This window comes from Elgaria multicarinata, chromosome 5, assembly GCF_023053635.1.
Source record: "Elgaria multicarinata webbii isolate HBS135686 ecotype San Diego chromosome 5, rElgMul1.1.pri, whole genome shotgun sequence".
Classification (NCBI taxonomy): domain Eukaryota; kingdom Metazoa; phylum Chordata; class Lepidosauria; order Squamata; family Anguidae; genus Elgaria; species Elgaria multicarinata.
In genome coordinates this window covers 133,038,513-133,050,738 of record NC_086175.1, presented here as the reverse complement: position 1 = coordinate 133,050,738, position 12,226 = coordinate 133,038,513, and the positions used below count along the sequence as shown (strand labels likewise).

The 12,226-nt window shown below is 52.0% G+C and overlaps 1 protein-coding gene across 1 annotated transcript in view; it reads left to right on the top strand.

Annotated features, from left to right (window-relative positions):
- Window positions 1-10,534, top strand: part of PPME1 (protein phosphatase methylesterase 1) — a 44,129-nt gene extending 33,595 nt beyond the window's left edge. The window contains exons 11-14 of the mRNA XM_063127273.1: window positions 1,713-1,757; window positions 3,875-3,939; window positions 6,073-6,140; window positions 7,857-10,534. Coding sequence (XP_062983343.1) covers window positions 1,713-1,757; window positions 3,875-3,939; window positions 6,073-6,140; window positions 7,857-7,875 — 197 coding nt within the window. The 3' untranslated portion in view covers window positions 7,876-10,534. The remainder of the gene's footprint in view (window positions 1-1,712; window positions 1,758-3,874; window positions 3,940-6,072; window positions 6,141-7,856) is intronic.
- Window positions 10,535-12,226: the final 1,692 nt, after the last annotated feature.

Sequence of the window (12,226 nt, the reverse complement as noted above, 5' to 3'; positions counted from 1 at the left end):
CCTCTCTGAATCTTGAAACAGTCCGGCACCTCACCCGTCTTCTGTTACCTTTGCGAAATCATGGAAGATGGGTGAGGTGCCGGACGACTGGAGGAGGGCTAACGTTGTCCCCATCTTCAAAAAGGGCAAAAAGGAGGAGCCTGGGAACTACAGACCAGTCAGTCTAACGTCTATCCCTGGGAAGATTTTGGAGCAGATAATAAAGAAGTCAGTCTGTAAGCACCTTGGAAACAATGCAGTGATTACTAGAAACCAGCATGGATTTATCAAGAACGAATCCAGTCAGACTAATCTGATCTCATGTTCTGATCGGGTAACCTCCCTTGTGGACTGTGGGAATGCTGTGGAAGTCATATTTAATTGTTGTAAACCGCCCAGAGAGCTTCGGCTGTGGGGCGCTATATAAATGTAATAAATAAATAAATAAATATCTCTTGAGTTCAGCAAAGCTTTTGACAAAGCTCTAGAGGCCTTCAAGAGGCAGCTGGACAGCCATCTGTCAGGTATGCTTTAGGATGGATTCCGGCATTGAGCAGGGGGTTGGACTCGATGGCCTTATAGGTTTCATCCAACTCTACGATTCTATGACTCTCTGATTCTATGATATTATAAAGCAGCCTTCCAGAAAAAGCATCCCTGACAGGTGGTTGTCCAGCTGCCTCTTGAAGGCCTCTAGGGTGGGAGAGCCCACAACCTCCCTAGGTCATGAGTTCCATTGTCGTACTGCTCTAAAAGTCAGGGAGTTTTTCCTGATGTCCAGCCGGAATCTGGCTTCCTGTAACTTCAGCCCGTTATTCCCTGTCCTGCACTCTGGGATGCTGTACAGGCTTATACGGAACCTCCGCAGAATCAAACAAGGGAGCATCAAGCACTTGGCATGAAGTCCAGGAAACGCTCTGCCCTGTCAAACCCACCCCACGCTCCCCATGTCAGGGGAATGAGTTCTGCCTTTCCTCCGGCACTGTCAGGGAATAGTTTTGGCACTTCAGTGGACCTCGCAGTTTTTAAGCTAGGATTGAATTAGAAATAGAATGGAAGTCTTTGGGCCTATTTGGCCTGAGTAACGTCAGAATCTGTGTGAGCTGATCTCTGTCGGTGTTCTCACAGCAGAGGGCGGGGGCGGGGGGAGTCACTCCACTCCCCCTGCCCATCTGGGAAGTTGATTTCGACAAACAGGGAGGGGTGGGGGTTTGCAGTAGGATCACCTACATTGAGCAGGGGGTTGGACTGGATGGCCTTGTAGGCCCCTTCCAACTCTGCTATTCTGTGATTCTATGATCAGGAAAAACTTCCTGACTGTTAGAGCAGTACGACAACGGAACCAGTGACCTAAGGAGGTTGTGGGCTCTCCCACACTAGAGGCCTTCAAGAGTCAGCTGGACAACCCTCTGTCAGGGATGCTTTAGGCTGGATTCCTGCATGGAGCAGGGGGTTGGACTGGATGGCCTTGTAGGACCCTTCCAACTCTGCTATTCTATGATTCTATTCTAATTTGGAAGTCGAAGGACAAACATCTGGGCCCTGACGCTTCTGTCACTCATTGCCCTCCGTATTTATTATAATAGTGTAATGCCAGTAAGTTCTTGATGTTTCTCCTCTGCCCGCACCCCTTTTTAGGACACCCACCAGGCAGGAAATTGAGACTAATATGTTTTTCACCCCCATCTGCCCCTTCTCCTTCTTCTATCCCCTCCCCCCCAAATCATCTTTAGGCGTTGACAGACTGGATAAGGATCTAACCATTGGCCAAATGCAAGGTAAAACATGTTATCTTTCTGGATTGCAACGGGTTTCAGAGGAATATAACACAAGGCTCAAATGATCGCAATTGGTCCTGGGCCCTTTAGTTTTTCATATATTTACAGTCCTCTCTGGCTGATGAGCCTTTTGCTTATCTGGTAGAGGTCTTTAAGCCATAGGCCCATGTGTGCATTGTGATTCTGTAGAAGTGTAGAAAAGTTGCCTGATGTGTCATGCATGCTGAGCTCCTTGGCTTCTTTTATATATACTAGCCTTCCTCAACCTGGAGCGCTCCAGATGTGTTGGACTGCACCTCCCAGAATCTGCTGGCTGGGGCATTCTGGGAGTTGTAGTCCAACACATCTGGAGCGCCCCAGGTTGAGGAAGGTTGATATATCCTGTCCTGGACTCTTAAGATGACCTTCAAAGGCTCTCCTCTGGGTGCCCCCAGCAAATGGGGCTACTAAAGAGAAGGCCTTTTCGGTGGTGGCACCGTAGCTGGTGGATACCGTACGTTGTGGTTGTTTCAGCGCCTTTTAATGGATTTTTTTTAGTCCTTTTTTATTTTCGCTTTTTAGCGCTTTGTTTTTGTTTTTAAATGCGTCACTGTGTTTTTAGATATTTACACAGCTGCTGGCTTTTACTCTGGTTTTATTCACGGCTTACATGATCCTCTTCATTTTATCCTCACGACAACCCTGTGAGGTCGGTTAAGCTGAGGGTCAATGACTGGCCCAAAGTCACCCAGTGAGCTTCATGGATAGGTGAGGACTAGAACCCGCGTCTGCCAGGTTCTAGTCCAGCACTCGAACCAGTATGCCACTGTGGCTGGTTTTATCTTACATTTTATCATGTTGTGTGTTAGAATTTTGGCTATTGGGCATTATAGAAATGGTGTAGTGTGCATGTACAGTGTGGCGTAGTGGCGTAGTGGCTAGAGCAGTGGTTCCCAAACTTTTTCAGGTCACCGCCCCCTTGGTTCCACAAACTCATGCCCAGTGCCCCCTACCCTACATTATAAAAATCATTATTCAGAATAGCAGTGTTCAACAACTTACTAAGGAAGATAATAACAATAAAATTCAAAACAGTAACAATTAATTGACTATTTATTCAAAATCCGAAGCACCTGCCGCAGGCTTGCCGAGGGAGGGAGGGAAAAGAGAGCGAACGCCTCTGTTTTGCAGCCGGCGTGGCGGGGCACACCAAGCAGGGGATGTCTTTTCATTAGCGTTTTGGTGCTTTTGAAACTTTTCAATTCACTGTTAAAAGGACTCTTCTTAAACGGTATTAATACATGTGTGGATTCTTCCCCTATATGGCTTGGGACCAAACTACCTTCTCCCATAAAAATGTCCCTGGGTTTTAAGACCTTCTGGAGAGGCGCTTCTCGGAAAAGGCCACCTCAAGTGCCCCCCTGCCACCCCTTTGCCTCTTAGCACCCCCCTGCCACCCCTTTGCCTCTTAGCACCCCCCTGCCACCCCTTTGCCTCTTAACACCCCCCTATGCAATCCCACCGCCCCCAAGGGGGCAATACCGCCCACTTTGGGAACCACTGGGCTACAGTGTTGGACTGGGAGTTGGGAGATCTGGGTTCTAGTCCCCACTCGGCCATGGAAACCCACTGGGTGGCTCTGGGCCAGTCACATACTCTCAGCCCAGCCTACCTCACAAGGTTGTTGATGTGAGGATAAAATGGAGAGGAGGAGGAGGATAATCAGCAGCAAATAAATAAATCCTTTAAGGAAGTTCTGGTCCCTTTGACTGCACAGATAGCCTACAACTTCCGTCATCACCCAGCCAGCATCAGCTCTGGGTTGGGGAAGGAGGCTGGTTTACTGAATCTCAGAAGCCAGAGAGAAACCTGGATTACAAAGTTCCTTGGTTGCGGGTGTGTTTTGGCAAAAGCTGGAAAAAAAGTCGGAGAAATGGTTCAAATTCCCACAACTTGCAAAATCAGCAACTGGTGGGTTTCTTTGCGGACTCTTGCTGCTCCTGGTGTTCAGAGTGCCCTGAGCTCAGGACGCTGCCTGCCAGGCTTCTGTGCACCACGGGGTCCAACCAAAACGTTAGAGCAAAGGATTCTGGGGAGTCACGGCATGCGCTCTCTCTCTCTCTCTCTCCCACTTTCAGGGAAATTCCAGATGCAAGTCCTGCCGCAGTGCGGCCACGCTGTCCATGAGGACGCCCCGGACAAAGTGAGTGGTGGCGGTGGGCACACCCAAGGGGGGGGGTGTTTCGCATGTTTGGACCATGCAAAGGGGACCTCGGCCACTTTCATGGGGAGCGTTGCTTAACCAGCCTCGACAGACATTTCCTCTTCCGCTAAGAGGAGTTATAGGATTGAGGAAATGCTGAAGATCATGTTCCCAAACACGTGGGAACATACAGTAGTCCGGCCTTCCCCAACCTGGCGCCCTCCAGGTATGTTGGACTGCCACTCCCATCATTCTCAGCCACCATGGCCAATTGGAATAATGGGAGTTGGAGTCCAACACCTCTAGGATGGGTAAGGCTGCTCTAGTCTCAGATATAAAGCAAGAAATTCTCAGGGCTGTGTGTATTGTATTTCTTTATTTACAGTCAACAGACCAATATAAAACAAGAAGATACACCATTATATAAAACAGTACAAAGTAGGGATAAAAAAGATGGAGTGTTACAAAACCACTAAAGATACTAGATTGTTATTTGTTGGTTTCTGAAAAGGAAACAGAATTGGGTTATTGGGGCCTAGCATAGTGAAAAAGGGAGGGATATATAGATAATAAAATTGCTAATCTGTGGATTTAAGCGCAATCAACATCCATAAGAGATCTGGTGCGGATGGCCAAATTCAGGAATTTGGCCACCTGCTCAGTGGTAGATTTACTGGAGCCCTGAAGTAGACTAATCAGGAGTGACTCAGGGGATCGTCCAGGGAGACGTTGCATAATAGGACATAATAGGTCCTTCCTTGCCTGTTGGTAAAAATTGCAATGGAAGAGCACATGCAGAATGGATTCCACCTCGATGTTATTACATGGGCAGTATTAGGGATGTGCTCCGCTTCTAATCGGACCGGAGAAGCAGGAGCGGAGCGGGGGGCTTCGCCTGCCCTTAAGGCGGAGGCGAAGAGGATTGGGGGGCCAGCGGAGCATGGCGGAGAGGATCGAGGTGAAGGCGGATCCTTCGCCTCGATCCGGAGCTCCGCTGGAAAGGTAAGTGGGGTTTATCGGGCCCTGCCACTGTCGCTGTCGCCCATGCGGCGACAGCGACAGGGCCCGGTAACCCCCCCCCCCCCCGCCCTCCTCTCCCTTACCTGCCTCCATCCGCGGTCCGTCAGCGTCTTCAATTGAGCCCGTGGTTCCAGCAGGAAGTCTGAACCGCGGGCTCAATTGAAGACGGCGACGGACCGCGGACGGAGGCAGGTAAGGTCCCCCTCTCCCTTGGTCCCTTACCCGGCTCTGCCGCCGTCGCCGCATGGGAGGTGATGGCAGCAGGGCCCGGTAACCCCCCCCTATGGGGGGGGAATGGAGCTCCGATCCGGAGCGGAGTGAGCATAGGCAGAGTGGGGGCGGGGCGGAGCGGCCCGATCCGAAAATGGCGGATCTGAAAGTGAAGCGGAGTGGGGGGTCCATGCACACCCCTAGGCAGTATCTGTTTTTGGATGGAATTTTCTTATATCTGCCCTCCAGCAACTTGGAGGGGAGGACGTTAAATCTTGCTAGGATGAATGCCTTCCTGTATTTGGGAGTGGTTAACCAACCCAGGTATGGCATTCCGTCTTTGCAAGAAGGGACTGGGAGACCCAATGATTGGGGGGAACATGGTCCCCAGGCAGTTCCCCGGAGCTCTTGGTGGTCTATATCCAGTAGTCTCTGTTTGGTGATCTGTTTAGCGCTGTCCAAGTCCAGAGATAGCAGGAAAAAAGGGGATAGCCCTATTGAGGTTACTTTTTGCACCACTGCCCTAGACCAGTGAGATTCGGGGGGTTCTAACAGGACTTTGGTAACCAAGGAGTTGGAAGTGAGCGTTAGGTGACAGCGGAGCCAGTAATGTATGGTGAATATCCAAGCTTGGCATTTTAGTGTACTTAGTCCAGCCTCCAAGTTGAGGGCAGCACTGGAAACACATCTAGGGACTCCAAATATAAGCCTGAGGTAGAGATGTTGCACTCCTTCAAGAGAACTTTTGAAGTGTGGAAACCATATTGGAGCTCCAAACAGAGTCTGAGACACTATTTTAGCTTTGTAAACCCGACAGGGCTGTGTGGGGGGCGATGTATGAGAGAGTGTATTGAGGAGCAGGAGTCTCTCCTTAACCTCTAGCTACTTTTCCTTCTCTTCCAGGTTGCTGAAGCAGTGGCAACTTTCTTGATCCGTCACAGGTTTACAGAACCCATCGGTGGATTCCAATGGTGAGGCTTATATCATAGAATCATAGAATAGCAGAGTTGGAAGGGGCCTACAAGGCCATCGAGTCCAACCCCCTGCTCAATGCAGGAATCCACCCTAAAGCATCCCTGACAGAGGGCTGTCCAGCTGCCCCTTGAAGGCCTCTAGTGTGGGAGAGCTGTGATTTGGATCCAGTCCTCGCGCGAGCCGCCTTTTCTGGGATAGGGTCAAGGGTCAGCAGGGCCAATGGCCCACCGGCATTTGCTCCTCCTCCTCTTGGCTGTTGCAGCCTGCTTGTCACCCTGCCTCTCGCTCTGGCCTAAACCATGGAGGTGGTGGGAAGGAGGAGTGGGAGGCGCCCTGGCCTGCTGGCTCTCTGGCTGCCAAGCAGCAAAGTGGGAGCAGTGAGGAGGAGGAGGAGGAAGGCAGCTGGTGACCGTGGCGCTGAGAAGGTAGACCCACTGAATGAGCGCGCCCATGGGTGTGGGTGGGTGTGCCTTGCCCAAGGCCTTCAAAACCCTGTGGTTGACATGGGAACGTTCACTTACGCAGGTGGACTCCCCTCTCCTCCTCCCCTGCATAGAATCATAGAGTTGGAAGGGGCCTACAAGGCCATCGAGTCCAACCCCCTGCTCAATGCAGGAATCCACCCTAAAGCATCCCTGACAGAGGGTTGTCCAGCTGCCTCTTGAAGGCCTCTAGTGTGGGAGAGCCCACCACCTCCCCAGGTAACTGATTCCATTGTCGTACAGCTCTAACAGTCAGGAGGTTTTTCCTGATGTCCAGCCAGAATCTGGCTTCCTGTAACTTGAGCCCGTTCTTCCATGTCCTGCCCTCTGGGAGGATTGAGAAGAGATCCTGGCCCTCCTCTGCATGACAACCTTTTAAGTATTTGAAGAGTGCTCTCATGTCTCCCCTCAATCTCCTCTTCTCCAGGCTAAACATGCCCAGTTCTTTCAGTCTCTCTTCATAGGGCTTTGTTTCCAGACCCCTGACTATCCCTGTTGCCCTCTGAACACATGTGCCCCACGTGTGCCCCAGATTTGCTCCGAACCTCTTGGAGCAGATTTGAAGGAATGTTGGAATGCGGCTGCCAAGCGCTCCCCCAAAATAGAATTAGGCCCCCCGGGCGGAAGGGGTTTGGCATGCCTGACCTAGGAACTGCAGAAGCAGCTCGGCAAGAAACGGGCACCAGCTCAAGCATCGCATGGCTGTTGGAGAGGGATGGAGGTCCTGCCACCTCCCACGGATCGTGGTCTCTCTGCCTTGGGCCAGCCTTCTTACCATTCATTTGTTCATTACATTTTTATACCGCCTGATAGCCGAAGTGCTCTGGGCGGTTTACAGAAATTAAAACTACAACAATATTTAACGATATACTAATCAATATCACAGTAATATTCAAAAATATACAAAATGCAAATGTACAGCCAAAAAAGAGCAGATAAGGGAAAAAAAGTAACTTGGTTGGAACAGCGTTTCTCCCCCTGAAGCAGGGACCCAGTGATGTAAATTGCCCGGGGAGGAGGAGGAGGAGGCCCCCAAGGGTTGCGTCCAACTGTGTCCTTCCAGTAGCGGGAGGGAGCCTCTGGCAGGGCAGATGTTTCCCGGTTGACATGAGCATCATGCACGGAAAAGGGTGGACTCCAGCGGTGCGCCGCTACAATTCTATTGAGAGTTTCCTGGACAGTCTCTGTTTCTTTCCCCCCCTCCTTCTTTTCCCTTCTCTCCCTCGGCAGTGTTTTCCCAGCTTGTTAATAACCCGAGGGTCCCCCAGCACCGACTCCCGTTGTAAATAAAACTGCCCCCGAGGCCACCGCGGCGTCTTCTGTATCCTTCTCATGCACCCGGTTCGGTATCCAACTCCCACTGATCGGCGCAAGACTCGTCCGAAGCGAGATCTCCTACGTCTTCCCCACCTTCGTCTGGCTGCAGCTCTCGCGTTGCCTGGATCGGGGCTGAGCGTGGCGGGGAAGCGTGCTGTGGCATTCCAAGCGGCTCTTTGTGAAATCACGGACGAGCGCCAGGCGTCGGCAGCCAAACTCGAAAGTTGTACACCTTTTGCTTGGGGGGAAAAAAGCATCTCTGCCTCAGCCCCCAATGTTTCGTTTGGTTTTTCTTTAGCATGTGGGATGCTGCCATTTTGGATGGCCTCGATTTTGTCCGTCCTGATTTTCTCCGTCTCTTGTGTTTTGAGAGAAGGCAAGATTGATTCAGCTAGACCTCCCCACCACCACCGCTTTCTCCTGAAAGTAGAAAAATGAGTTCGCAGCAGTGCAGGGCCAACCGCTTCGGGAATCTGTCAACGCATTCAGAAGCGGCAACAACCAGAGACTGCGGTGGTCTTTGGCTCGGCAGCTCACCAGTTGCCGGGCTAAAGTTCATCTCAAAAGGGAGCGCAGATGTGAAGGTCCAGGAATTGGGCCTTAAGCTGCTGGTGCTTTCCCTGCCAGATGTTCAAGCACCAGCCTGCTAGGATTTCCAGATGTTCCCTAGCGCCTGCGGCTGACGGTTGGCTGGGAAACAGCGGACAAATTTGGCTTTTCGATTCCAGGCATCATTGCACAATTTCACAAACCAACAACAGGCAGTCAGAAGGGAGGGAGACACTTGGGAGGTGGGGGTGAGGGAGAACCTCATTTAGGCCCGGTTGCTGAATTTAAAGCCATTCCTTCATTTGGCTTCCAGGCCCCAGAGAAGACCTTTGCTGCTGATGTGTCTTTAGCCGTGACAGGCAGGCTTGCGTTCTTCCGTTAAATTTGGCCACCCGCTCGAATCAAAGCACTGGTTCTGACTCGGTCGGTTGGCAAGGGGAAACGTGGAGGAACCCAGCGAAGGAGGGCGTTTGCGCATGGCGCTACGACGCGGCACGGCCCACCAAGTCTGGAGAATTAGGGCAACTTCCCCGCGAAGTGGTTTTGCGATAACTGTTGGGAGAAAAAATGTGTTTGTGTTGGAATTTGGTGGCCGCGCGAGAGTCCCGGGGGCTGCAGTTGCCTCTTTCTCCATCCTGCCTTGTAAAAGCCCTCTGGGGAAAAGAAGGAACACGGTGGTGATGCATTCCAGTGGCCAAGCCCCCCGGGATGTTCGCTTGCAAACACCCCCCGGCCCGTTCGCTTCTGCAGGGTTTTGGCAAGAAAACAGCCCAGCGGACTGAGTCCTATGAGATCCACCAAAGTAGAACCCATGGTGGGATGCCAGGTCCGTTTCTCACACTGAGGAGGACTTCTGACTCCTTTCTCTCCATAGTTGTGATTTGGAATCATTCCTGTGGCATCAAAGGTTGGGCGACTTGTGGCCCTCCAGATGTTTTGGTCTACGACTCCCATGTTCCCCGCCACTGGCTGTGCTGACTAGGGGTGATGGGCACTGCAGGCCAAAACATCTGGAGAGCCACAAGTCGCCCACCCCTGCCACAGAGCAAGAACCAGATAAGGCAGGTTGAAGTTCGAGCGATCTGGGCACCCTTTTTTATCGCTGGTTTTCTGGCCAGGAATCATTCGTTCCCAGCCCTTTCCTGCAAAATCCCTTCGGGTGGGGGGGCAATACCTGTTTGGACCAGTCCTTGGGTGTGCCCCAGTGACCTTTTATCTTCTGTGCCACTATGGCCGCCAGCGCCTTTGCCACCTAGGGAGGAAGCCCCCATGTCTCTGTGGCTGCCTTCCACTCCAGGGGGTCAAGGGGAGGAACCCCAAACTTGGGTCTCTCACAGTTGCCGCCGCCAGATGAGCTGTGCAGCAGGCCAAGGGCACTTGCCTCCAGCAGGGTTTCCAGCCCCACGTCCTAGCGGGCTCCTCTTTTTCCGTTGCGGCTGCTGGCAGCGGCATCAAGACACTGCCTGCCCCCCCCCCCGAAGTGGCCAGATGCTGTCGTCATGGGGAGCGTCCCAAATTTAAAGGCCCCTCTAGGAGTTGAACAGGTCAACGATGACCTCGGGGCGGCCTGCCTCCTCTTTGGGTCCTTCCTTCCTCCCCTGGGCTCCTGCGCTTGCTTCAATCAGCCGCCCCCAGCCGCCGCCGCCTCTCCAGATGTGTCATAGTCCAACACATCTGGAGAGCATGAGGTTGGGGAAGACTAGCTGTAGATGTTTAGGCTATTTGTGCTTCTGTGGGTGATGGAGATCTATTTCCCTGTTCTTCAGGCATCTGCTGGACGGACGGACTGAGCTGCCCTGGACTCGAGGGCCTGACCGAGGGGAGGGGAGGGCACGGTGGGGTGAGAAATGTCAAATTCCCCCCCCATCTTCATTTGATGATTTTCTTTAAACTGAGTTCAGTTTTTCTGATTTGAAAATGAAAGCTTACCTTTTTTTCCCCCTACCTCCCCTTCCCCCAGTTATGTCTATGCGTGTGTATATATGTAGTGAAGCTGTCTTGAAACTTCTGCGGCCCGCCTGTAGCCCCCCCACCCCCACCCCTCGAACACTGCCTGGGTTTGGTAGCACAGCGGACGGGCGGACGGACAGACACCAGCGGCTGCAGTGCCAGCCAGCGGCCCCTGTTCGTTAACCCCTTTGATCTCGATGTGACGTGTTGCGTTTGGGGCCTGGGCGGCTCTCCTCGGTCCCCCCCCCTTGCTACCCCCCAGCTGATCTCCAGCATAATTTCCTCCCTCCCCGCCCGCTGCGGGAGCCCTGCCTCTCGCTGGTTCCACAAAGACCGGAGTCTCCACTTGAGTCCTGGCCCCTTCCCACCACACACGCCGTGTACCGTTTCCCACATTCTGCACTGTTGGCTCCTGGGATTGGGGGCGGTTCAGGATTCGTTTCGTTCTGCCCTGCTGCTGATGCCAACCCTTGTTTTATGAGAATTAAATATTTCGCTACCTGCTGCGTGGTGTTGCTGTCTTTTGTGGGAGCTGCCAGGTGGGCAGCGGTGGACGGGTGAAGGAGGCGGGCGAGGAAGCGGTTTTGTGAAGTGTTGAGGCCCATTGCTAGCGCAGTTGCGCCCCACATTTGTTCACGGGAGTGATGCTGGTTGTGGCGGAGGGGAGACCGCCACGACACAGGCTCTGAACACCAGACCCGGCCACGGACACTCCCTGCTCAAGCCAAGCACCACCGCTTGATACGCCTGAGGCCAGGGATAAAAACCACCTTCCTCCAAACTATGTGGAAAAAGGGGTTTAAAATGGAGAAGGATTTCAATATATAAAATAAAACACTGTGAGTTATATGTGCTGAGGTGAATGATTGTCAGAGTGGGTGCTAAATGTGTAAACGTCAGATGATAAATGCCAAACACACGTGGGATTTTCGTGGTAGTTAAAAACAAAATAATTACAATTTATTTTTAAAAGTTCACAAGCTTTGTTTCAAAATAAAACATTCAAAAACGTTTTTGAAACCTTTCATCCAATCCTTTCGCATACACGCTTTCCTTTCTCTCACGCAATCACTCTTGAGCTTTCTTTATTATCTGTATGGATTAATATATGTCAGCTACGTGCACACCACACTCCAAAGACACCACTCTCTACCCTGAACCTCAAATTTCCCAGAACTTAAGTACCCTAAACACAGAGAGCACTAAAGACTCTTAAGACAGCCTTCCTCAACCTGGGGTGTTCCAGATGTGTTGGACTGCAACTCCCAGAATGCCCCAGCCAGCTCTGGCTGGGGCATTCTGGGAGATGCAGTCCAACACATCTGGAGTGCCCCAGGTTGAGGAAGGCTGCTCTAAGAGGACCTCAAAAAGTCCCTCACGATCCCCTCAGTCCTTCCCTTATATATCACTCCTCCCCCTCCCAAGACATTCTAACTCCGCCCACTCAGGCCAACATTCTAAAACCCACAGACTTACAAACTGCAGACATACATTTGGGAACTCACTTGTGGGGTGTAACGCCACAGTGACCAGCCGTGCAGCTTGTCTGAGCCGAAATCTGGATCCGGGCCATTCAATTCATTTGGGAAATCTGGTAGTAGGAGAAGGTAGGGCAGCACACCGCAGGACTAGCCCATTCTTTCCCAAGCCAGTGCCCTCCAGATTGCAACTCCCATCATCCTCAGCCAACATGGGCAGTGGTGTGCTGGCTGGAGTGGAAATGGTAACCTTCCCTCATAGGGGAGCTGTACTGCAACAACTGGGGATTGTTTAGCTTGGGAAAA